The sequence below is a fragment of the Triticum aestivum genome, chromosome 3A (assembly GCF_018294505.1).
Source record: "Triticum aestivum cultivar Chinese Spring chromosome 3A, IWGSC CS RefSeq v2.1, whole genome shotgun sequence".
Lineage (NCBI taxonomy): Eukaryota > Viridiplantae > Streptophyta > Magnoliopsida > Poales > Poaceae > Triticum > Triticum aestivum.
This window is the reverse complement of record NC_057800.1, coordinates 648458177-648483624: the sequence shown is the minus strand read 5'-3', so window position 1 is coordinate 648483624 and position 25448 is coordinate 648458177. Positions and strand designations below refer to the sequence as shown.

At 45.8% G+C, this 25448-nt stretch overlaps 2 protein-coding genes across 2 annotated transcripts; one reads left to right on the top strand and one right to left on the bottom strand.

Annotated features, from left to right (window-relative positions):
- Positions 1-1258: 1258 nt before the first annotated feature.
- On the top strand, positions 1259-4843 carry LOC123062910 (MLO-like protein 1). Its single transcript, XM_044486601.1, has 13 exons — positions 1259-1665; positions 1779-1836; positions 1953-2146; positions 2568-2684; positions 2776-2830; positions 2973-3064; positions 3195-3269; positions 3360-3448; positions 3544-3593; positions 3671-3711; positions 3801-4010; positions 4219-4286; positions 4400-4843. Exons 1-13 carry the CDS (start codon positions 1540-1542, stop codon positions 4671-4673), a joined length of 1449 nt encoding a protein of 482 aa, XP_044342536.1. The 5' UTR covers positions 1259-1539; the 3' UTR covers positions 4674-4843.
- LOC123062909 (serine/threonine-protein kinase rio2) lies at positions 4755-9008 on the bottom strand. Its single transcript, XM_044486600.1, has 13 exons — positions 8704-9008; positions 8560-8606; positions 8003-8073; positions 7802-7915; positions 7283-7458; positions 7103-7191; positions 6889-7006; positions 6400-6473; positions 6274-6321; positions 6024-6183; positions 5598-5723; positions 5398-5463; positions 4755-5314 (listed from the first exon to the last, which is right to left on the bottom strand). The coding sequence occupies exons 1-13, from the start codon at positions 8785-8787 to the stop codon at positions 5024-5026; spliced, it is 1464 nt and encodes a 487-aa protein (XP_044342535.1). The 5' UTR covers positions 8788-9008; the 3' UTR covers positions 4755-5023.
- Between the last annotated feature and the right edge of the window lie 16440 nt (positions 9009-25448).

The window sequence follows — 25448 nt, the reverse complement described above, 5'->3', positions numbered from 1 at the left end:
TCTACCAATAAATAACATAACTGAAATATGATAGGGTTATTACAGTGCCATGATTAAGTTTGCAAAGTAACAAAGAATAACATAAGTGAAATAACAAGTTACATTGTCATATCATCCACAAATTGCACTCAAACTGCTGCATCATGTGCTATGCTGAACATCCATATGTAACAAACATAATTGACATCTAACCTGGACTCGGTAGCCATAGAAACGCCTTCCTGTTAAAGTGCCTTCAAAAACCACACACTTAACATGCCTCATGTGGTGCAAAATGCAGTTGGGTTCAGAAAGCTCAAGTTGATCACAGAAAAGGGGCTCCACAATGGTGTCTGGTTCCTCCTGTAACCAAAAAAACCAAAACAACACTGGTTCCAATCACCACTCAAAAGCACAATAAATTTGCACTGTTCATTAACCCTAAACAATCAATAAATCTCCAAATCAGCAAGAACCCTAACACTGTACAAAGATGAACCCTAAGTTAGCTCAATCCTACAACCAACCCCCGCCCTCACTAATCAAGATCCATATGAGAGAGACAACAATAACCCTAAACTAATCAAGATCCATGGTTGTAGCCTAGGCCTACTAGCACTTAACCCTAACCCTAGGTGGCAAGGAGTAAACTTACCATAAGTCCCATGTCCATGCTGACGACCTCGTAGTCATCGTCGAAGCTCGTTTCCTCGTCGTTCCAGGAAGGCATGACGGCAAGGAGGCCGACGGCAGCCGGCCTCGAAGATGGCGAGAGGCGGCGAGCTCATACTGAAGTAGGGGAGTGGGAGCAGGGGAGTGGGAGAGTGGGCAGGGAACGGACCGACCGACGGAGGGGTATTTACCCAGTTCTGACCGGACCGGTCGGCCTAACGGCCATCAATTGCTGCGCCGTCAGCGCACGGGGCCACGTGGCCTGATCGGTGGGTTCGGGCGGTCAGAAAAACGGTTAAAACGCTAGTTGCCTGCGTTTTGGATTTTTTGAAACAGCCGACCACGCATTTGGTAGTTATCTAAGAAAAAATAAAATCTGGTAGTTTTTTAAAACCCTAGCCTATAAACTACCCTCCGTTTGAAAAAACTTGTCTCTCAAATAGATATATCTAGCATCAAGTTAAAGCTAGATACACCCATTTAAGAGACAAGCTCGAACAGAGAGAGTAGTTTTATGCTATTTACTCGGGTGTAGCATTGCTCCTGATCACACACCCCTATCGATCGGATCGCACGGCCGAACACCAATCACGCGGGCGCTCCGTGCGTACGAGCGAACGGCCGGGCGGCCGGACACCGGCGCGGACGGCACGGGCGCCAAACAGTGGCATGGACGCGTGGGCTCACGCTGTGCAGCGATCGGGACAACACGATCAACGCGCTCCTGTGTCCGAACGGACCAAGCCCACACTGCCGATCGCGAACCACGACTCCACCTCCACCGGCGCGGCGGCCCACGACGTCTCTTCTGCGTTTCGCGGCCAGATGGCCGGAAGGTGAGGCCGATCGCCTGCCGGCGGCGGCGGCGGAGGGCGGGCGACCGGGATCATGGAGGGCGGGGAGCTGGAGGTGGACGCGCTGGAGTACACGCCGACGTGGATCGTTGCGGGGGTCTGCTCCCTCATCGTGACCGTCTCCCTCGCCGCCGAGCGGTGCCTCCATTACCTCGGCAAGGTGACCCTCGATCCCCGTCGCCCTCCTCCGCGTTTCCGAACGGCGTTTCGCCGGCCGATGATCTCTCGCGCATCGACGCGCCTAATTTGGAGTGCATGCGTGCATGCATGCAGACGCTCAAGAAGAAGCACCAGAAGGCGCTCTTCGAGGCTCTCCTCAAGGTGAAGGAAGGTGCGGCAGCATTCAGCTTTTCCTTCAGAGCAGAGGGAAGATGAACAACATTTTGCAGTAAGAAATGTTCTTGAGACGCCCCCAGTTTCAGACCGTCTTTGGGTGTGGTGATGCAGAGCTGATGCTTCTGGGCTTCATCTCCCTGCTGATGACGGTGTCCCAAGATGTGATCCAGAGGACGTGCATTCCCCCTAGCTGGACCAACTACCTGCTGCCCTGCAAGAGGATGGAGGAGCGTTCTGTCGTCGATCTCGGCGGTCGCCGGCTGCTTCCTAAGAGCGTGCCGCGGTCCGACCATTGCAAGAACAAGGTGGATGGACCATGGGTTTTTAAACAGTACATCTTGCTTCATTGTGCAGTTCATAATACGTACAGTTTCAGTATAATTCAGGTCATGCCAGTGCACTGGCGCCTATGCTTCATGTAGTATGCTGCAGGTTTATAATTGAGCTACTAGTTGTTTAAATGCTTTTATAAAGGTAAGTGATGTGGAAAACCAGCGACAATTAATATGGATCGGAGGGAGTATATGTTTTCCAGCTGCTAACTACAGATCTTAGCTTGCTCACTGAATTTTAAAAGTGGATGCGCACAAAGATAAAGAGCCAATAGTCCTTGCACTTCCATATGCTATATGACATCATCCCCAGTTCTTCCAACATCTTAAGAGATGTGCAATGCTGGAATGATCCTAGGTAACCTTGTGCTAACTCCAGTTTCTGTGTTTGCAGGGAAAAGTTCCTTTGCTGTCACTCGAAGCGTTACATCAGTTGCACATTTTCATTTTTGTTCTGGCTATCACCCATGTGATTTTCAGTGTTCTGACCATGGTTTTAGGAGGAGCCAAGGTAGTCTTTCATAACACTGTTCTTTTTTCTTAAACTACACTAATGATTAATTTTGGCTGCAAGTTAACTTGAACACGGTTCTATTGTGCAGATTCGCCAATGGAGACACTGGGAGGCTGAAATTCATAAAAACGATGCAGGAAACGGTCGGTTGCTGCTCCACATTTTGATCTAATAAATACCTTTACTTCAGAAATAATTTAATCCTAGAAATGTATGTATATTTAAGGAAAAACAGGCTGCCTTCTTAATACCAGTTATGGCTGATGCAATCCTGTGCAACTGCAGGACCTAAGAAGTTGACCAACGTTCAACAATTTGAATTCATCAGGGAACGTTTTAATGGCGTTGGCCAGGAGTCTACGATGTTGAGCTGGATGGTAAGAAAATGCATCCCATATAATCAATCATACGGTTCTCAGTCAAAACACCATGTATCCTCTTTATACTAACACACATATCTATATTTTTTTTGTTAAACCTACCCTACTAATCAAAACATTCCTTCAGCATTCTTTTGTTAAGCAGTTTTACGCGTCGGTCACTAAATCGGACTACGCGACCATGCGACTCGGTTTCATCATGGTAAGGATGATATATAGTTCAACAGCACGCTGACACTCTATCCCCTCTTCATTTATGAAAATTAATAACAAGAGATCCTTTTCTCTGCAGACGCATTGCCGGGGGAACCTGAAATTTGGCTTCCACAGATACATGGTGCGAGCCTTGGAGGCCGATTTCAAGAAGGTGGTTGGCATAAGGTGAAAATTCTTATGTTTTGGGGGTTCATTTACCAGTAGTTGTTGAGCAGCGCAGCCGAGTGGCCTGATCATTTCTTAACCTTGCTTCCACCTAGGTGGTACCTGTGGATATTCGTGGTGATATTCATGCTGCTGAACGTCAATGGTAAGTTGCAATCACATTGCCATCTCCAGTGATTGCAGCTCTCAGGATCATATACCAACTTGCTGATTGACCTGCAGGCTGGCACACCTACTTCTGGATCTCCTTCCTTCCTCTCATCGTAAGTGTCCCTGAACCCCCCAGCACGCATGTCAAAGTGTGAATTTCTGTAGGTAAGCCTCCTTGTGCTGTTGCTGCTGCTGCCTGCAGCTCCTGCTGGCCGTGGGCACGAAGCTGGAGCACGTGATAGCTCAGCTGGCGCACGACGTCGCGGAGAAGCACTCGGCGATCGAGGGCGACCTGGTGGTGAACCCGTCCGACGAGTACTTCTGGTGCGGTAAACCCAGGGTGATCCTCTACCTCATCCACTTCATCCTCTTCCAGAACGCCTTCGAGATCGCGCTCTTCTTCTGGATTCTCGTAAGTGTCTTCTGTTGCCGCATAAATGCATAGCCCATCTTTTTCCCATCAGCTTGAGCTTTTTGGGTGAACTGGCTGGTGCGCGCAATTCTACATCTTCTGCAAAAGTGTATCAGTAGAAGAGCATCAGGGCATGGACAGTTCTTTGATGCTCCTACTAATGACTAACTGAGATGTCTCTGTTGGGTTGCAACTGGATCGATCCAAGACCACCTACGGGTTCAACTCGTGCATCATGGACCACGTCCCCTTCATCGTGCCGAGGCTCGTCATCGGGTCGGTCGCAATCCGTCGTTTCACTCTTCTCTCATCACCAAGAAGAAGCAAGCAGCCATGTTTTCTTCTAAGGCTCAGGCTCAAAGACTGCTGCTGTTTGCTTTTGCTTGCAGGGTGGTCATCCAGCTGCTGTGCAGCTACAGCACCCTGCCGCTGTACGCGATCGTGACACAGATGGGGACCTTCTTCAAGAAGGAGATCTTCGACGATCACATCCAGCAGGGGCTGGTGGGGTGGGCGCAGAAGGCCAGGATGAGGGCAGAGTCATCCAAGGATGCTGCTGCCGCTGCCGCCGCCGGAACCACCAGGCACGGCGCCTCCTCCCGGCTGGAGATGCTGCGGCGAGCCGCCGCCATGATGCAGTGCCGCCGCGCGCTGCCAAGGTAGCTCCAAAAGAACCAAGATGAAGTGTCATGTCTCACCAAGACACGATCTAGCAAGAACGGCAACTAGTTACACCTCAGAGGATTGATATAGGCTTGGTTTTGCTTTAGTAAACTGTCAAAGAGCAAGAAGTGTATAGTACTTATAGCTGATAATAGTACAAGATACCAGTATCACATATTTCTTTTTTTACTACAGCTCAGCGGGTAAAACCCTGGAGAAGCACCAGTACAACAACCAAAACTGACAACGGAAATATACTCATACGACTAGCGAGTCCGCTCGGCGCACTCAAGACCGCACCAAACCGTCTTGAGATCTCCAGCCAGAAACAAAGCAGACCAACCAACTATTCACCATTGGCAGGCTTGCCTCTGGATCTTGGAGTTCATGGTGCCCTTACCCTTATCCTTGTAGGCGTTCCTCGAGTTGAGGGGCCTTCTCCGCCCGAGGGCAGCTGCCATCGCCCTTTTTCTTTGCTTGTTCAGCTGCTTTGTCAGCAATGCGTCGTCCTCATCCTCAGTATCCTCAGACGAGTCATCGTCGTCGTCGCCTCCTGATTCGGCTCCGTTAGGGTCCTCGATGCCATCGTCGGTTGGATCTGTCGATTTGTTCTCGCCACTGGGACTTGTGCTTGTTGCATGCTGCAAGGTAGATCAGCAGAAGTAAGCAACATCCATTGATAAGTTTGTCTAGTCAGTCAGTCAAATGAATATATATTACTAACCTCTTTAGATAAAGTTTCATGTTTATCTGAATCCATCACAACAAGATCAGGCACACCTGCAGGGTCCTGAACAATATCCACCAAAACATACTTCAAAAACTAGTAACTGAGAGAACTGAATCTGCTGGGTGATAGCTCGGCAGTGGGCAAAGCTTGGCGACACATTTGAGTTAGAAAAGTATTTAGATGCAGATCAATACCTGGTCTACTATTTTCAAGGAACTGATTTCAGCAGACACGGCATCGCTACCTTCACTTTCCTGTTCTGATGTTGAATCCTCATCATCTGAGCCGGAATCGTGTTCTTCAGCATTCTCATCAATGAACTGTAATCACGTGAAAGGAAGAGAAGGTCAGCACTCACCAAGATCTAATTATCCGATATTCAATGTGAAATTAATACGACTGCACATGAGAAGGAACACTCCATGTTTATCTAACTTTAACATAATTTTGTGATCAATGTTATTGCCTTCAAAAAGTGCGTTGTCGCAAGATCCCCGTATGGCCACGTCCCCATTATCAATATTAACCAAATGACATACTTCTGCCTTTATAGTAAAATCTTATAGATCTTCAAAATGAGAAACTCATCAATATGAGTTTTGTACCAACATCTGACCCACCTTTTCTATCTCAACTTGCTCTTTTTTGGTGAAGCCACTGGCAGCTAGTTCTTTGTCCAAGGCACCAGAAGACTTTTGAATGGATAGAAAGGACGGTCTGCCACTGTCATCATCATCAGTTTCAGAACCATCTTGTCCACCTTTCTCTGTAAGATTGAACCTAATACAAAAGGAAGACAAAGCTTAATAAAAAAATCAGTGTAGTGGATAAGATAATATTTTTGATATTACACACTCGGTAAGGTGATACCTTTTGTTGAAGAACTTGTAGATACACCCAATATCTCGATCAAAATACCTGCAAAAACAAACCTCATGAATACTGAACAGAAAGCAGTCCTCCGTTAGGCTTTAGCTATTAGAATATGCTACATACATCTGGGCATTCCGGTGCGAAACAGATACCATCTGTGGGAAGTCGATCATCGTAACAGTTTCATCATCGTCAATCTGCAGAACATCAATACACATGAAGGATAAAATATAGGGTATGATACTAAGATACATACTGACAAATCAAAAAACTTCAGTTATGTTTGTTGAAGAATTAAATACTGAAAACACCATTCTGAACAACTCGAAATGGCAGTTGGAAGGCATGTGTTTTCTTTTGTACAATTGGCAAATCTTGATAAAGATTACGATCCAAAATCACTATTATTTCTCTCTGAAACCTCCAAAACCACTGAAATCAGAGCATACTTCAAAGAAGCAGCACCGAAAAAAACATAATTTGTTCATAAATATGATGCAGAAACTACAGAATCTCAAACATTGCAAAGGCAATACAAGAAAGAGAGAAACGAAGAATGGACAAGCTGAATTATCCGAGTGTAATAATGATAAGAGAGGGTAAAAGTAGTACCATGATATTGAATTCATTAAAATCACAATGTATCAGCCCATGCTCCGCCAAACGAATTACAAGACCAAGAATTTTGTCAAAAACATCATCTGGATTTTGCAATTCTCTTATCTGAACACTGCATAACAGAATGCAACACCTATGTCAGTCTCTGTGTAAAGGGAAAAAGACTCATGAATAAAATTAAAAATCATTTACAAGAATGTCAACTTACAGTGGATATCCCGGCACAAGTGACATAATGACACAGTGCCGATTGCAGTCCACCGCTGTGGGAACAGGGAATCCATGGTCTCCTAAAGCCTTCGAGTGGAATGAGAAAACAGTATAAGAGTGTTAAACAATTAAGCAGTTAGACAGATAAAATGAATGGAAAGTATAGCTGTGCAAAAACCTTCATAAAAGCAAATTCCTTTAGGGCCGCAAGTCGTGATAGGTATAGCCAGTTAAAGCTCCTCCGGTGGGCTAAATAGTCACGCTTTGATTTGACAGCCCTAAAAGATGTCCTACCCAACCTATGAAGCTTCATGGCCAACACTGTTCCATCCTCCGTGGCAACCTCAAATATATCTATAAGAAAAATAAACATTCCACATAAAGCACTTGACATTTGCTAGGTACAATCTAGGATTCGATATGGCATTGCCATGGACTATGATAATCTAGTTTGGTTGGGCTGTGTTTACATGATTGGGTGTTTAGAACTTTAGATAGCTGTTCTTTTTCTTAATCAAGTTGCAAACTGATATGTCATCACAGATAGTATATCACAGAACATGCAAGGACAGGCAGTGACTCGTATGTTTCACAGTGTCTTTCCTGTGCAACTTTAAAATATAATAAAAGCACAGGATAACAACCATAAACTGAGGCAAAATATATATAATGAGCAGGACATCAATAATCCATGTACCTGACTCTTTTCCAACACCGATTTGGCGACCAACCGAAGCAAAGACTCCACGATTAACCAAAGTTTTTATGGCGAGGAAGTCATACCCAAGGTATGTGAGCCGAAACCCATCATCTATAACCAAGAAAAGAAAAGCAGCTATGATAATCCAGATATCCATCTAAGCATAAAATGAAGCAAGATTCGACATCAATGACTCACACTTTTTACAATCATGGTGCACCAGTTTGTTCTTCAACAGATTCCGCAGCACTTTATATGTGCCTCCATGCCTAAATCCACAAAGAATTATAATACACTCACCAAGATAACGGAGAGATCCATTAAACCAAACAATATAATCCATTTGAAACTGGTTTCCAAAGAATACTGAGCTCTAACACACAGAGAACCTAAGTTGTTTTAAGCCGAGGTCTCGGACCTCGACTTTTTCAACATGCAGTGGACATTAGATTACTGCAGACAAAATTTCTGACAGTGAATTCCAATTTCGTTTTAATCAACAGTTATGTATACAACTATTGATATTGTGCATCACAAATTGCAAAGGTGCAAAGCTTAACCGAAACACAGTGTGAAGTTCAGACCCAACGATTAACCTTAAATGGCAGCCCACGAACTATCATATCAACTCGCCTAACTGCCTGAGAACGCTAATCACCATCCCCACACTTGGCAGCTAAATACACCTACCACAGGAATCAATTTCCCAAACCACACAAAGCAAAATTCACAAAAGAGCACGTGGTAGAACTCACTTCAGTCCGGCGATACGGTCGACGAGCTCCGCGGGCACGATTTCGTGCTGCGAATTTCAAAACCAAAAGCACAAAGCGTCAGGGCGAACAGTCTCACATGGCGTCGGGTCAAGGCTGGCCGAGGTGTAGGGTTTAAGGCCTTACGTTGCGCATGCCCATCTCGCAGGCGGTGAGGACGCGGAAGTCATCCTTGGAGAGGTAGCGGAGGGCGTTCACGTCGAGCTTCATGGTCTCCTCCTCGCAGCGGCTGACGGGAGTGGCAAGCGAGCGGGCGGGCTGGCTGGCGGCTCTAAGGCTAGATAGAGAGGAGGAGGTGGTCGAGGAGGAGGAGGAGGAGGAGGTAGCTAAGAACGGCGTAGGAGGAGGGCGAAAGCGGCGGTGGACGCCGAGGATGGGGAGGGCGGCGGGCGGTGACTGGGATGGTGGATGGGCTCGGCGCCGTCTTGGCGGCTAGGGTTGGTTGGTGTCAGGCGAGACACGACGAGCGTAGTGGGCCGGCCCACTCTGTCGATTTTCGTTCTTCGGTTTTCCTGTCTGTTTTAGCCCGATAACCGGCTGTCGAATCTTTTTTACATTTGACATACTATAAAAAATAAAAAATAATCCCTCAAAAATAAAATAAGAAGAAAATTAGTGGATGTTAAAAAATGTCGACGGATTTCTAAAAACTGAGAAATTTAAATACTCGTAATATGAAAAGATTGCTTAATTTTAGAAAGTAGCTACAATTTTTAAATGTTAGTGATTTTTGAAAAATATTCACTGCATATTAAAAAAATATAAAGTGTTCAAATACGTTGCCATGTTTTAAAAATATTTTAATTGGAATAAATTTCATCGTGTTATTGTAAAATGTTAACGGTGTATATAATTTTTTTCATAAATTTTAAATATCACAAAAACATAAGATGTTCACAAATATATTTTTAATAATATTTTATAAAAAATGTTCATGATCATAATTCAGAAAATAAAAAAATGGGTAAAAAAAGAGAAGGACAAAATAAATCCAAAGTAACCGAGAAAAGCCGAAAGGAGTCCGTAGAGAAAAAAAAAGAAGAAAAAAACTCATCAAGAAAGAAGAATAAAAGGTAAGGAAATGGAACCAAAAAACCAACAAACCAAAGAAAAAGAAAAAGAAAAAAATGAAGAGAACAAATGAAATAAACCATGAAAACCAGAAAAGGAAAGATGGGCCAAAATTGTTGAAACGAAATGAAACTGCTTCTGAGTCGCTCCCCGAGTTGGTCTGTCCCACTAGCTGCGCCATGTGTGTTTGTCAACCAATTTGACACAATAAACATCAAATAGGGAATTTCGTATGCCAAATCACTAGTTAACCCTCAAAATGGAAAAATACTAGAGCTGCAATGTGGATGGGACTTGGCTTCATGGGTTAGGTAAATATAGTACTTACACTAATAAAGATAGGGGTGTTCTCTTGAAAATGATAGAAAAACTAAGGATGCCCTTCCTGCAGAAAGAAATTCCCTGCAACTTAGACATCTTAGGAAACAATTGTATTCATCAAATACTACATAATATTACGTCCGATCGAAGAAACCAAAATACACTTACAAAAAAGATTTCTCATACAACTAAAACCTGCATCAAAGTCCCTTGATGTCGTTGCCTCTAACTTCATCTTTTGCATTTTCACATTTTTTGGAGCCCTCGACGAAATTGCAGAAGACTAAACGTGCATAAGCTGGACTAACCTCAAAGGTTTTAATAAGACTGATGAACCATCCACACTGGTAAGTAAGAACAGAAGATCATTGAATGCACTGCAATCGGAGACGAATGTGATGTCCGGATAATTAGGCTACAGTAATCGCACGTTAATGATGTCATGTCACCACGATTACTGTTGTTAATCTCGTGTTAGTTCAAAATCGATTCGAAATTCAAACTTAAAATAAAGTCAAATGGTAAAGATTTTCAAATATTAAAACTAAAATGTTGGGGTGTTGCCAAATAATGCATAGGTAATTATTGTGGAGAAACCACAATTTTATAAAACGTTTAAAGGCTCTAAAGTAATTAAAACGCAGCTATGAGAATTAATTAAATGCCCTTTTAAAAATAATAATAATGCAAACTATTTTAATTAGGTGCCATACTTATTGGGGCAGTAGAATAAATTATAACATTAATTTAGGAGTTGTATTTATATTTTCTAAAACAACAATTAAAAGAATAAAATAGGAAAGAAAAACAAATAAAAAGAAAAGGAAAAACAAAACTAACAAAAAAAGGGAAAGAGAAACCCCCCTGCCCCCCCCCCCCCGAGCTTCGGCCCAGCAGGCTACAGGCCCAGCCGGCCGACCCCCCACTCCACTTAACCCCCCACCCCGATCAAACCCTAGGGCAACCACCCCCACTTCCCCCATCGATCCAGATCTGGATCAGGATCACCCCGTCGCCCGCACGACCCCCCCACTCCTCCTGACCGAAACCCCCAACCGCTCTCGCTCTCTAGCATCGCCAAGCACCACGTGCTCGGCCCCTTGCCGCGTCGAAGACCCACCTTGCCGGCGAGCCCGCGCCCAAGGATGGCCGCCTCCGCCCCGCACCTCTACTTCGCTTCGCCGGCGCCCCATTACCTGATGCCGACCACCCCGCCTCGCGACCGGACGAAGCCGCCGCCGGAGCACCTCGCCCCGGAGTGCTCCCTCGCCGGTCTGCTTCGTCTACGTCGACGCCGACGTCTCCGACCACCACCCCGACCCCCGCTGCCACGAACCCTGCACCCCGCCGTGAGCCTCGCTCCCTCCCTCTCCCTGCGCCCGCCGCGCTCACCGCGACCCGGGGCCATCCCGGCCGCGCATGCACCTCCCAATCGCTGTGTGTCGCCCGCCTGCGCTGCTGCCGCCGTTCGTCGACCGCGCCCGGCGCATGGCCTCGCTCCTCGGTCCCTACAGCCACCCTCGTCGTCCTCGCCTTGCCGCTCCAGCCCCGGGACGCCGATGCCTGCCGCCGACGCCCGCCGCTCGCCTCCTGCGCCAGTGCCCACGGCCTGCTGCTTGCTCCGGTCCCCCTGACCTTGCCGGCGGCGACCCGCATCCGCCCCGCGGCCACCACGCCATCGCCCTGGCCCGTGCCCCGCCGCAGCCCCGGTTGCCTCGCTCCGCGGCGCCCGTGCCCAATGCCCGCTATGCCCCCTGAGTCTATGACATGGGGCCCCACGCCCCAGGACGTTAAAAAAATAAAATATAAAAACTAATTAATTAATTAATTTACTCAATTAATCCTGTTAATTAACTTAATTAAGTCTGCTAAATTAACCTAATCACTTATCAAACTAACTAATCGTGTTTAGTTAAACTCTATCAATGACAAAGGGGCCCACATACACTATTCACTTTGGACTAGTCAAAATGTTGACTGGGTCAACACAGCCCGTGGCCCCACATGTCATATGTATATACACATTGCTGGGTACACTCATGTGTACCCATAGCAGTTTGTCTTTTGATTATTTCGAATTACATTAAATCCAGAAATTCCAGAATTTGTTTAAATCTTCGAAAAATCATATAAAATAAACTGTAACTCGGATGGAAAAACTTTGTACATGAAAGTTGCTCAGAACGACGAGACGATTCCGGATACGCATCCCATTCGTCCGCCACACATCCCTAACCTATCGAACTCGCAACTTTCCCCCTCCGTTTCATCTGCCCGAAAACGCGAAACACCGGGGATACTTTCTCGGATGTTTCCCCCCTTCACCAGTGTCACTTACTACCGCGTTAGATCACCCCTGGCACCGCGTATTGCCTTGTTATATTTTGTGATGCCTTGTTTGCTCCGTATTTACTATTTCTTCCCTCCTCTTCTCTCCGGTAGACTACGAGACTGACAACGCTGCTGGTGCTCCGTTCGACTACAGAGTTGAGGACCCCTCTCTCTTGCCAGAGCAACCAGGCAAGGCCCCCCCCTTTGATCACCAGATATCGCCAACTCTTCTCCCTACTGCTTGCATTAGAGTAGTGTAACATGTTACTGCTTTCCGTTAATCCTATTCTGATGCATAGCCTGTCCTTGCCACTACTGTTGATACCTTTACCTGCAATCCTAATGCTTAGTATAGGATGCTAGTTTATCATCAGTGGCCATACATTCTTGTCAGTCTGCCATGCTATATTATCGGGCCGTGATCACTCGGGAGGTGATCACGGGTATATGCTATATACTTTATACAGGATACATGTGGTGACTTAAGATGGGTTGGCTTGTGGAGCACCCGCGAATGATTCACGGATTGGGGGCTGAAAGGACCTTTGTCCCAATGGCCCTCTGTGTGGATCTTTGTGGTGAAGCGACAGGGCAGGTTGAGACCACCTAGGAGAGAGGTGGGCCTGGCCCTGGTCGGCGTTCGCGGTTATTTCAAAATAACACGCTTAACGAGTTCTTGGTATTTGATCTGAGTCTGGCTACTGGCCTATGCGCACTAACCATCTACGCGGGGACAGTTATGGGCACTCGACGTCGTGGTATCAGCCGAAGCCTTCATGACGTCAGCGACTGAGTGGCGCGCGCCGGATTGGACCGTAAGCCTGCTCTTGTATTAAGGGGGCTAGTTCTGCTTCCGGCCGCGTTCGCAACGTGCAGGTGTGCAAAGGGCGATGGGCCCAGACCCCTGCGCCATAGGATTTAGACCGGCGTGCTGACCTCTCTGTTGTGTCTAGGTAGGGCTGCGATGTGTTGATCTTCCAAGGCCGGGCATGACCCAGAAAAGTGTGTCCGGCCAAATGGGATCGAGCGTGTTGGGTTATGTGGTGCACCCCTGCAGGGAAGTTAATCTATTCGAATAGCCGTGATCTTCGGTAACAGGACGACTTGGAGTTGTACCTTGACCTTATGACAACTAGAACCGGATACTTAATAAAACACACCCTTCCAAGTGCCAGATATAACCCGGTAATCGCTCTCTAACAGGGCAATGAGGAGAGGATTGTCGGGTAGGATTATGCTATGCGTTGCTACTTGGAGGACTTCAGTCTAATCTCTTCTACATGCTGCCAGACGGAGGCTGCCAGAAGCGTAGTCTTCGAAAGGACTAGCTATCCCCCTTATCCCGGCTTTCTGCAATTCAGTCCACATATAAAAGTCTTATTCCAGTTGATACCAATGCATACATATGTAGTATAGCTCCTTGCTTGCGAGTACTTTGGATGAGTACTCACGGTTGCTTTCTTCCTCTTTTCCCCCTATCCCTTCTACCTGGTTGTCGCAACCAGATGTTGGAGCCGAGGAGCCAGACGCCACCTTCGACGACGACTCCTACTACACCGGAGGTGCCTATTACTACGTGCTGCCCGCTGACGACGACTAGGAGTAGTTTAGGAGGATCCCAGGCAGGAGGCCTGCGCCTCTTTCGATCTGTATCCCAGTTTGTGCTAGCCTTCTTAAGGCAAACTTGTTTAACTTATGTCTGTACTCAGATATTGTTGCTTCCGCTGACTCGTCTATGACCGAGCTCTTGTATTCGAGTCGTCGAGGCCCCTGGCTTGTAATATGATGCTTGTATGACTTATTTTATTTGTAGAGTTGTGTTGTGATATCTTCCCGTGAGTCCCTGATCTTGATCGTACACGTTTGCGTGTATGATTAGTGTACGATTGAATCGGGGGCGTCACAAGTTGGTATCAGAGCCGACTGCATGTAGGAATCCCCCTTCCACACTCCTTGGCCGAAGTCGAGTCTAGACATTGCAAAACTTTTACTAACATGGTTGTGTGCCTTACGGGCCCACGTCGCCATCTGGGTGGTATTAGGATCTTTTACTCCTCGATCCTTACTCTGGGACTCTGAGCTCTCTTCTATTCGGGTTAAATGATTTTACTAAACCTGACTCTAGGTTCTCGTAACTACTTTCTCCCGGAGAGCCCCTTATCACAGATGATCGCATGCTGCATCAGAAGATTCCGAAGATACTCTCCAATGTTCTCTTGAGACTTTGTGCCCGCCGCCTTTGCAATTCCCTACCACCGAATTATCCCTATGGATAAATAGATACACCAGTCGTCCTTACTTTTATTCCTAGCTGATCTTGTTATTGCAAGATACCCCGAAATTCTCTCTATTGTCCCGAGAATACTTTGTGCCTACCGCCTTGCAGTTCTTTGCCGCCTGAATACCCCTATGGATAATTCTCGCACTTATCGAGTATCCGCTCACCCCCAAGTTGTTCATGTGTTTCACTAAGGTCTTGGAAATAATATTCGATCTTCCGAAAATCCTTAGCAGCTTATTGCCCTTGAAATTCTTGCTTGCTTGCATTATGGTTAATCCCATAAGTCTCTAATCATTATTGGCATCCCTTGTCATTGTCATTTTCGGTCTTTGATCCAATATGGTTGTGAATGCTTGCAATCCTCAGGATTTATCCTTCCGGCTCAGACATCATTTTAAACATGAGCTGGTTCTCGACCAATCGGATTGCCATCGATTGTGCCCTAAGCATACGTAACTTATCCATCCTTAATCAAAGTGTTTGCTTCTGATCCCTTGGTCGGAAATCATAATTCTTTTGCATTTGAGCTTTGAATTAGTCAGTTGTTTCTATAGTCTGATCTCCTTGCATTGTTTCTTCCTCTGGTTGAGTACCGATGCTCACATCAGATCCTTCGAGGACCACCGGATCCTTTGTTGGATTTTATCCGATAGCGTCCTTCATATTCAATCCCTTTGGAAGTTCTTTCTCCATTGGTAAATCCTATCCTCTGATTGACCAACCATGCTCTGCTTTCGAGCTTGTGGTGTTTACTATTGAAGATTGTGGTATATGTTTCCACGATACCCTGACGGGTTGAACCTATGCCTTCCTTAATATGTGTGAACTCAAAAGTTTTCACGAGTCATACTCATCTGGTATTTCACCAGATAAAACTTTCAACACTAATGCCTTTATCAAAGCGAAAAGTGGATGGAAGGTTATACATTGAAGAAGTGGGAGTCGACCTTGAACCTTGCGTTCATGCCCAGGGACACGATGTATAACTTATCATGGAAGTTGCTCGTAAAAATAATTACCCCCTTGTTATAAGTTCATCTTGTAACCGTGGTTCGATCCTTTATGATCGTGGATTCCGACCATATTTTCTCCTTAAATACCATTTCTCGGACAAGTTGAAGTACTTGTCTTGTGCAGATCATTGCACTTGTCCAACCTTTACTTTGATCTACCGTCGAGTATTACACTATGATATCTTGATAATGTCATGGTACTACATAACTTCTTATGGGTTCTTCGTCAAATGTTATTTCTCCCCTAATCCAATTTTTCTTGGGTTCTGGGTTGTCATCAACCGAGGACACCGATTAGTGAATCGAATCACCCCTGTGATTCAGTACTCCTAGTACTTTGTGGTTGAGAAGTTTAATACTCCATCACGTCATTCCTAGTCTGATCGACTATATCATTTTGTGCTAAATTTTAAACTGTGCTACCTGGTCCTTCCCGGAGCACAATTTTCGATGATGAGATAACCTTATGCCGATCTTCCTCGTCGTATCATTTCACCTTGAACAACAAGATCGATTTCGAGTTTGGGTCATACCCATGGTTTCAATAACTTTTCGCTTCATCATTCCGTTGACTTGATGTCATCGCCGATCGGTTACATCTTCTTGAAACCTCTCGACAAATGTGTCGTGATCATCATCAACTTTCTGAGGTCTTCCAAGATATCAATTGAATTCATGATGAAAAATAACATTCTTACCCTCAATGATTGGTGTTATCATTGACCCCTTTATTGCCTTCCGTTCAACACAAACTTGTTCGTGTTTTGTGTTATACCTAGAGATCCGTGCTATCCAGCAATTATTCTTCCTTACCTTGGAGTATTACCATCTTTTATGTCAAGAATGTCGTGAGGATTGCTCCACCTCTTAAGAATTCTTGGTATATTGATGCTTCTCACCATCACCATTCTTTCTTGGTCTCCGTGTTGTTTCTAACCGGAATACCGACAAATGGTCTGTGATGTGTAAATTCTAAACTTCTAGCAACCCTATTGCTTTCAAGTTAATGGTCGATATTTCATTCTTAGACTATTGGTTGTTGGATCACCTTTCTGACATTGATCATGCTACCTAAGGCCATACTTTGGGAACCCTTTCCAATTAGTGTTTTATTGTGTATGTTTTTCCTTGAGCATACATCATTATATCATTTGATCCGACAAATGTTATCTCCTTGTTCACATAACGGTGGAAATCCATCTTTTGGATACCTCGTTGAATTATTGCTGAGTCCATCAGCCACCTCCTCATCCTCTCCTTGGCTTAATGATGAATCCCTTCGTGTATCCAGAGTCTGACCTTTGATTGGAGACCATGCCAATGCTATCTCAAAGCATGTCTATGGTATTCCAATTTTCAACAAGAACATTGAAGCTAATGCTAAATGTTTCCTGCTCAATTATCCGAACACCGTTGTATGTGTAAAGTCATGAAATTCCTCTCCCCTTACCTAAGTGGTTTTCTACCTTCTATCCGGCCTTGGATATCATACCCTGCTTGTTCTTGGGAAGGGTATACCCCTGAAATATGTGTTTAAACATGTTTTCCTTTCCATTGTTCGGTTTAATATGAAGATCACATTTTTCCTTTCCATTGTTCTGTTTAACCTGATGATCACATTTTCCTTTCCATTGGTTTGTTTGACCTTTCTTGTGATCTATATAATCTAAGCAGCAATAATTCACTGCTTATGTAAACACCTCATTGTACAACTCTGCCAGTGAGACCCTATTTCTACTGTTGATGACATTTCGGTAACCGCTGATGGATGAGAACCTTGCCTCTTGGCCCGCCTCGTTCAACGAGCAGGAAAATGGTTCTCTTCATCCCTCGCCCTTGGAACCGACGTTGATGCCGACATAACTGACAGGCTGATCCCTGACATGCCTTGCTTACATGATCACGCAAGATGTCTCCGCCCTTCATACTTTTAACCCACATGGTGGGCCCATAACCCACAGTTCCACATGATCGAAACCTGACTCTCCTGTACACCTTGTTGACACTTTTATCCCTTGCTCTTGGTTTCGTAGGTAATTCGCGAGCCACCTTCCTAGTGATCTATTCTGGTATCAAACACAATACTTATTCTCGTTGCTCTGAACCCCTTTTCACACTCTGTTTCAAGCATCGAACGATTGCCTACCCGTTTGAAACTTTGGTACCATCGTATATTGCACTCGGTGAATTCACTGAAATACAACTCGTGGGGTACCTTATGTATTTCCCATTGAGTTCACCGTCAGATGCCCAGCTTTGTGGAGATGCGTCCTTCCGGAGTTTTTCCCCTTGGTCGCGTTCGTAGGACGATGGAGATCCTGAAGAAAGGATGACGACTTGATCATGATAAGCTGGAGCAGAGAAATAAAGACTTCAACGTAATGAATCGACCTCTTCGAGAAGAGCAACCAAGATTGAGAAGACCCGTTAGAAATCCGTAACCAGATCTTTCCCCCTTACCCTCCCTCTTAAATCTCGGGACGAGATTTCTTGTAGTGGAGGAGAATTGTGACGCCCGGATAATTAGGCTATAGTAATCCCACGTTAATGATGCCACGTCACCACGATTACTGTTGTTAATCTCGTGTTAGTTCAAAATCGATTCGAAATTCAAACTTAAAATAAAGTCAAATGGTAAAGATTTTCAAATATTAAAACTAAAATGTTGGGGTGTTGCCAAATAATGCATAGGTAATTATTGTGGAGAAACCACAATTTTATAAAACGTTTAAAGGCTCTAAAGTAATTAAAACGCAGCTATGAGAATTAATTAAATGCCCTTTTAAAAATAATAATAATGCAAACTATTTTAATTAGGTGTCATACTTATTGGGGCAGTAGAATAAATTATAACATTAATTTAGGAGTTGTATTTATATTTTCTAAAACAACAATTAAAAGAATAAAATAGGAAAGAAAAATAAATAAAAAGGAAAGGAAAAACAAAACTAACAAAAAAAGGGAAAGAGAAACCCCCCCCCCCCCCCCCCCGGGCTTCGGCCCAGCAGGCTACAGGCCCAGCCGGCCGACCCCCCCACTCCACTTAACCCCCCACCCCGATCAAACCCTAGGGCAACCACCCCCACTTCCCCCATTGATCCAGATCTGGATCAGGATCACCCCGTCGCCCGCACGACCCCCCCCCAGTCCTCCTGACCGAAACCCCCAACCGCTCTCGCTCTCTAGCATCGCCAAGCACCACGTGCCCGTCCCCTTGCCGCGTCGAAGACCCACCTCGTCGGCGAGCCCGCGCCCAAGGATGGCCGCCTCCGTCCCGCACCTCTACTTCGCTTCGCCGGCGCCCCGTTACCTGATGCCGACCACCCCGCCTCGCGACCGGACGTCTCCGCCGCCGGAGCTCCTCGCCCCGGAGTGCTCCCTCGCCGGTCTGCTTCGTCTACGTCGACACCGACGTCTCCGACCACCACCCCGACCCCCGCTGCCACGAACCCTGCACCCCACCGTGAGCCTCGCTCCCTCCCTCTCCCTGCGCCCGCCGCGCTCACCGCGACCCGGGGCCATCCCGGTCGCGCCTGCACCTCCCAACCGCTGCATGTCGCCCGCCTGCGCTGCTGCCGCCGTTCGTCGACCGCGCCCAGCGCATGGCCTCGCTCCTCGGTCCCTGCAGCCACCCTCGTCGTCCTCGCCTTGCCGCTCTAGCCCCGGGCCGCCGATGCCTGCCGCCGACGCCCGCCGACTTGACTCGCCCGCCGCTCGCCTCCTGCGCCAGTGCCCACGTCCTGCTGCTTGCTCCGGTCCGCCTGACCTTGCCGGCGGCGACCCGCATCCGCCCCGCGGCCACCCTACCGGCCACCGCGCCATTGCCCTGGCCGGTGCCCCGCCGCAGCCCCGGTTGCCTGCTCCGCGGCGCCCGTGCCCAACGCCCGCTATGCCCCCTGAGTCTATGACATGGGGCCCCACGCCCCAGGACGTTAAAAAAATAAAATATAAAAAACTAATTAATTAATTAATTTACTATATTAATCATGTTAATTAACTTAATTAAGTCTGTTAAATTAACCTAATCACTTATCAAACTAACTAATCGTGTTTAGTTAAACTCTATCAATGACAAAGGGGCCCACATACACTATTCACTTTGGACTAGTCAAAATGTTGACTGGGTCAACCCAGCCCCTGGCCCCACATGTCATATGTATATACACATTGCTGGGTACACTCATGTGTACCCATAGCAGTTTGTCTTTGATTATTTCGAATTACATTAAATCCAGAAATTCCAGAATTTGTTTAAATCTTCGAAAAATCATATAAAATAAACTGTAACTCGGATGGAAAAACTTTGTACATGAAAGTTTCTCAGAACGACGAGACGATTCCGGATATGCATCCCATTCGTCCGCCACACATCCCTAACCTATCGAACTCGCAACTTTCCCCCTCCGTTTCATCTGCCCGAAAACGCGAAACACCGGGGATACTTCCCGGATGTTTCCCCCCTTCACCAGTGTCACTTACTACCGCGTTAGATCACCCCTGGCACCGCGTATTGCCTTGTTATATTTTGTGATGCCTTGTTTGCTCCGTATTTACTATTTCTTCCCTCCTCTTCTCTCCGGTAGACTACGAGACTGACAACGCTGCTGGTGCTCCGTTCGACTACAGAGTTGAGGACCCCTCTCTCTTGCCAGAGCAACCAGGCAAGCCCCCCCCCTTTGATCACCAGATATCGCCAACTCTTCTCCCTACTGCTTGCATTAGAGTAGTGTAACATGTTACTGCTTTCCGTTAATCCTATTCTGATGCATAGCCTGTCCTTGCCACTACTGTTGATACCTTTACCTGCAATCCTAATGCTTAGTATAGGATGCTAGTTTATCATCAGTGGCCATACATTCTTGTCAGTCTGCCATGCTATATTATCGGGCCGTGATCACTCGGGAGGTGATCACGGGTATATGCTATATACTTTATACAGGATACATGTGGTGACTTAAGATGGGTTGGCTTGTGGAGCACCCGCGAATGATTCACGGATTGGGGGCTGAAAGGACCTTTGTCCCAATGGCCCTCTGTGTGGATCTTTGTGGCGAAGCGACAGGGCAGGTTGAGACCACCTAGGAGAGAGGTGGGCCTGGCCCTGGTCGGCGTTCGCGGTTATTTCAAAATAACACGCTTAACGAGTTCTTGGTATTTGATCTGAGTCTGGCTACTGGCCTATGCGCACTAACCATCTACGCGGGGACAGTTATGGGCACTCGACGTCGTGGTATCAGCCGAAGCCTTCATGACGTCAGCGACTGAGTGGCGCGCGCCGGATTGGACCGTAAGCCTGCTCTTGTATTAAGGGGGCTAGTTCTGCTTCCGGCCGCGTTCGCAACGTGCAGGTGTGCAAAGGGCGATGGGCCCAGACCCCTGCGCCATAGGATTTAGACCGGCGTGCTGACCTCTCTGTTGTGTCTAGGTAGGGCTGCGATGTGTTGATCTTCCAAGGCCGGGCATGACCCAGAAAAGTGTGTCCGGCCAAATGGGATCGAGCGTGTTGGGTTATGTGGTGCACCCCTGCAGGGAAGTTAATCTATTCGAATAGCCGTGATCTTCGGTAACAGGACGACTTGGAGTTGTACCTTGACCTTATGACAACTAGAACCGGATACTTAATAAAACACACCCTTCCAAGTGCCAGATATAACCCGGTAATCGCTCTCTAACAGGGCAATGAGGAGAGGATTGTCGGGTAGGATTATGCTATGCGTTGCTACTTGGAGGACTTCAGTCTAATCTCTTCTACATGCTGCCAGACGGAGGCTGCCAGAAGCGTAGTCTTCGAAAGGACTAGCTATCCCCCCTTATCCCGGCTTTCTGCAATTCAGTCCACATATAAAAGTCTTATTCCAGTTGATACCAATGCATACATATGTAGTATAGCTCCTTGCTTGCGAGTACTTTGGATGAGTACTCACGGTTGCTTTCTTCCTCTTTTCCCCCTATCCCTTCTACCTGGTTGTCGCAACCAGATGTTGGAGCCGAGGAGCCAGACGCCACCTTCGACGACGACTCCTACTACACCGGAGGTGCCTATTACTACGTGCTGCCCGCTGACGACGACTAGGAGTAGTTTAGGAGGATCCCAGGCAGGAGGCCTGCGCCTCTTTCGATCTGTATCCCAGTTTGTGCTAGCCTTCTTAAGGCAAACTTGTTTAACTTATGTCTGTACTCAGATATTGTTGCTTCCGCTGACTCGTCTATGACCGAGCTCTTGTATTCGAGTCGTCGAGGCCCCTGGCTTGTAATATGATGCTTGTATGACTTATTTTATTTGTAGAGTTGTGTTGTGATATCTTCCCGTGAGTCCCTGATCTTGATCGTACACGTTTGCGTGTATGATTAGTGTACGATTGAATCGGGGGCGTCACAAGTTGGTATCAGAGCCGACTGCATGTAGGAATCCCCCTTCCACACTCCTTGGCCGAAGTCGAGTCTAGACATTGCAAAACTTTTACTAACATGGTTGTGTGCCTTACGGGCCCACGTCGCCATCTGGGTGGTATTAGGATCTTTTACTCCTCGATCCTTACTCTGGGACTCTGAGCTCTCTTCTATTCGGGTTAAATGATTTTACTAAACCTGACTCTAGGTTCTCGTAACTACTTTCTCCCGGAGAGCCCCTTATCACAGATGATCGCATGCTGCATCAGAAGATTCCGAAGATACTCTCCAATGTTCTCTTGAGACTTTGTGCCCGCCGCCTTTGCAATTCCCTACCACCGAATTATCCCTATGGATAAATAGATACACCAGTCGTCCTTACTTTTATTCCTAGCTGATCTTGTTATTGCAAGATACCCCGAAATTCTCTCTATTGTCCCGAGAATACTTTGTGCCTACCGCCTTGCAGTTCTTTGCCGCCTGAATACCCCTATGGATAATTCTCGCACTTATCGAGTATCCGCTCACCCCCAAGTTGTTCATGTGTTTCACTAAGGTCTTGGAAATAATATTCGATCTTCCGAAAATCCTTAGCAGCTTATTGCCCTTGAAATTCTTGCTTGCTTGCATTATGGTTAATCCCATAAGTCTCTAATCATTATTGGCATCCCTTGTCATTGTCATTTTCGGTCTTTGATCCAATATGGTTGTGAATGCTTGCAATCCTCAGGATTTATCCTTCCGGCTCAGACATCATTTTAAACATGAGCTGGTTCTCGACCAATCGGATTGCCATCGATTGTGCCCTAAGCATACGTAACTTATCCATCCTTAATCAAAGTGTTTGCTTCTGATCCCTTGGTCGGAAATCATAATTCTTTTGCATTTGAGCTTTGAATTAGTCAGTTGTTTCTATAGTCTGATCTCCTTGCATTGTTTCTTCCTCTGGTTGAGTACCGATGCTCACATCAGATCCTTCGAGGACCACCGGATCCTTTGTTGGATTTTATCCGATAGCGTCCTTCATATTCAATCCCTTTGGAAGTTCTTTCTCCATTGGTAAATCCTATCCTCTGATTGACCAACCATGCTCTGCTTTCGAGCTTGTGGTGTTTACTATTGAAGATTGTGGTATATGTTTCCACGATACCCTGACGGGTTGAACCTATGCCTTCCTTAATATGTGTGAACTCAAAAGTTTTCACGAGTCATACTCATCTGGTATTTCACCAGATAAAACTTTCAACACTAATGCCTTTATCAAAGCGAAAAGTGGATGGAAGGTTATACATTGAAGAAGTGGGAGTCGACCTTGAACCTTGCGTTCATGCCCAGGGACACGATGTATAACTTATCATGGAAGTTGCTCGTAAAAATAATTACCCCCTTGTTATAAGTTCATCTTGTAACCGTGGTTCGATCCTTTATGATCGTGGATTCCGACCATATTTTCTCCTTAAATACCATTTCTCGGACAAGTTGAAGTACTTGTCTTGTGCAGATCATTGCACTTGTCCAACCTTTACTTTGATCTACCGTCGAGTATTACACTATGATATCTTGATAATGTCATGGTACTACATAACTTCTTATGGGTTCTTCGTCAAATGTTATTTCTCCCCTAATCCAATTTTTCTTGGGTTCTGGGTTGTCATCAACCGAGGACACCGATTAGTGAATCGAATCACCCCTGTGATTCAGTACTCCTAGTACTTTGTGGTTGAGAAGTTTAATACTCCATCACGTCATTCCTAGTCTGATCGACTATATCATTTTGTGCTAAATTTTAAACTGTGCTACCTGGTCCTTCCCGGAGCACAATTTTCGATGATGAGATAACCTTATGCCGATCTTCCTCGTCGTATCATTTCACCTTGAACAACAAGATCGATTTCGAGTTTGGGTCATACCCATGGTTTCAATAACTTTTCGCTTCATCATTCCGTTGACTTGATGTCATCGCCGATCGGTTACATCTTCTTGAAACCTCTCGACAAATGTGTCGTGATCATCATCAACTTTCTGAGGTCTTCCAAGATATCAATTGAATTCATGATGAAAAATAACATTCTTACCCTCAATGATTGGTGTTATCATTGACCCCTTTATTGCCTTCCGTTCAACACAAACTTGTTCGTGTTTTGTGTTATACCTAGAGATCCGTGCTATCCAGCAATTATTCTTCCTTACCTTGGAGTATTACCATCTTTTATGTCAAGAATGTCGTGAGGATTGCTCCACCTCTTAAGAATTCTTGGTATATTGATGCTTCTCACCATCACCATTCTTTCTTGGTCTCCGTGTTGTTTCTAACCGGAATACCGACAAATGGTCTGTGATGTGTAAATTCTAAACTTCTAGCAACCCTATTGCTTTCAAGTTAATGGTCGATATTTCATTCTTAGACTATTGGTTGTTGGATCACCTTTCTGACATTGATCATGCTACCTAAGGCCATACTTTGGGAACCCTTTCCAATTAGTGTTTTATTGTGTATGTTTTTCCTTGAGCATACATCATTATATCATTTGATCCGACAAATGTTATCTCCTTGTTCACATAACGGTGGAAATCCATCTTTTGGATACCTCGTTGAATTATTGCTGAGTCCATCAGCCACCTCCTCATCCTCTCCTTGGCTTAATGATGAATCCCTTCGTGTATCCAGAGTCTGACCTTTGATTGGAGACCATGCCAATGCTATCTCAAAGCATGTCTATGGTATTCCAATTTTCAACAAGAACATTGAAGCTAATGCTAAATGTTTCCTGCTCAATTATCCGAACACCGTTGTATGTGTAAAGTCATGAAATTCCTCTCCCCTTACCTAAGTGGTTTTCTACCTTCTATCCGGCCTTGGATATCATACCCTGCTTGTTCTTGGGAAGGGTATACCCCTGAAATATGTGTTTAAACATGTTTTCCTTTCCATTGTTCGGTTTAATATGAAGATCACATTTTTCCTTTCCATTGTTCTGTTTAACCTGATGATCACATTTTCCTTTCCATTGGTTTGTTTGACCTTTCTTGTGATCTATATAATCTAAGCAGCAATAATTCACTGCTTATGTAAACACCTCATTGTACAACTCTGCCAGTGAGACCCTATTTCTACTGTTGATGACATTTCGGTAACCGCTGATGGATGAGAACCTTGCCTCTTGGCCCGCCTCGTTCAACGAGCAGGAAAATGGTTCTCTTCATCCCTCGCCCTTGGAACCGACGTTGATGCCGACATAACTGACAGGCTGATCCCTGACATGCCTTGCTTACATGATCACGCAAGATGTCTCCGCCCTTCATACTTTTAACCCACATGGTGGGCCCATAACCCACAGTTCCACATGATCGAAACCTGACTCTCCTGTACACCTTGTTGACACTTTTATCCCTTGCTCTTGGTTTCGTAGGTAATTCGCGAGCCACCTTCCTAGTGATCTATTCTGGTATCAAACACAATACTT

What these genes read in the sequence shown, in the direction of transcription:
- LOC123062910 (XM_044486601.1), top strand. Translation starts at nt 1,540, where the DNA reads ATGGAGGGCGGGGAGCTGGAGGTGGACGCGCTGGAGTACACGCCGACG. An exon ending in GCCTCCATTACCTCGGCAAG is followed by an intron (nt 1,666 to 1,778) that starts GTGACCCTCGAT and finishes GCATGCATGCAG; the next exon opens with ACGCTCAAGAAGAAGCACCA. An exon ending in CATGCTGCTGAACGTCAATG is followed by an intron (nt 3,594 to 3,670) that starts GTAAGTTGCAAT and finishes ATTGACCTGCAG; the next exon opens with GCTGGCACACCTACTTCTGG.
- LOC123062909 (XM_044486600.1), bottom strand. Translation starts at nt 8,787, where the DNA reads ATGAAGCTCGACGTGAACGCCCTCCGCTACCTCTCCAAGGATGACTTC. An exon ending in CTTGTGCCGGGATATCCACT is followed by an intron (nt 7,007 to 7,102) that starts GTAAGTTGACAT and finishes TCTGTTATGCAG; the next exon opens with TGTTCAGATAAGAGAATTGC. An exon ending in ATGAAACTTTATCTAAAGAG is followed by an intron (nt 5,315 to 5,397) that starts GTTAGTAATATA and finishes TCTACCTTGCAG; the next exon opens with CATGCAACAAGCACAAGTCC.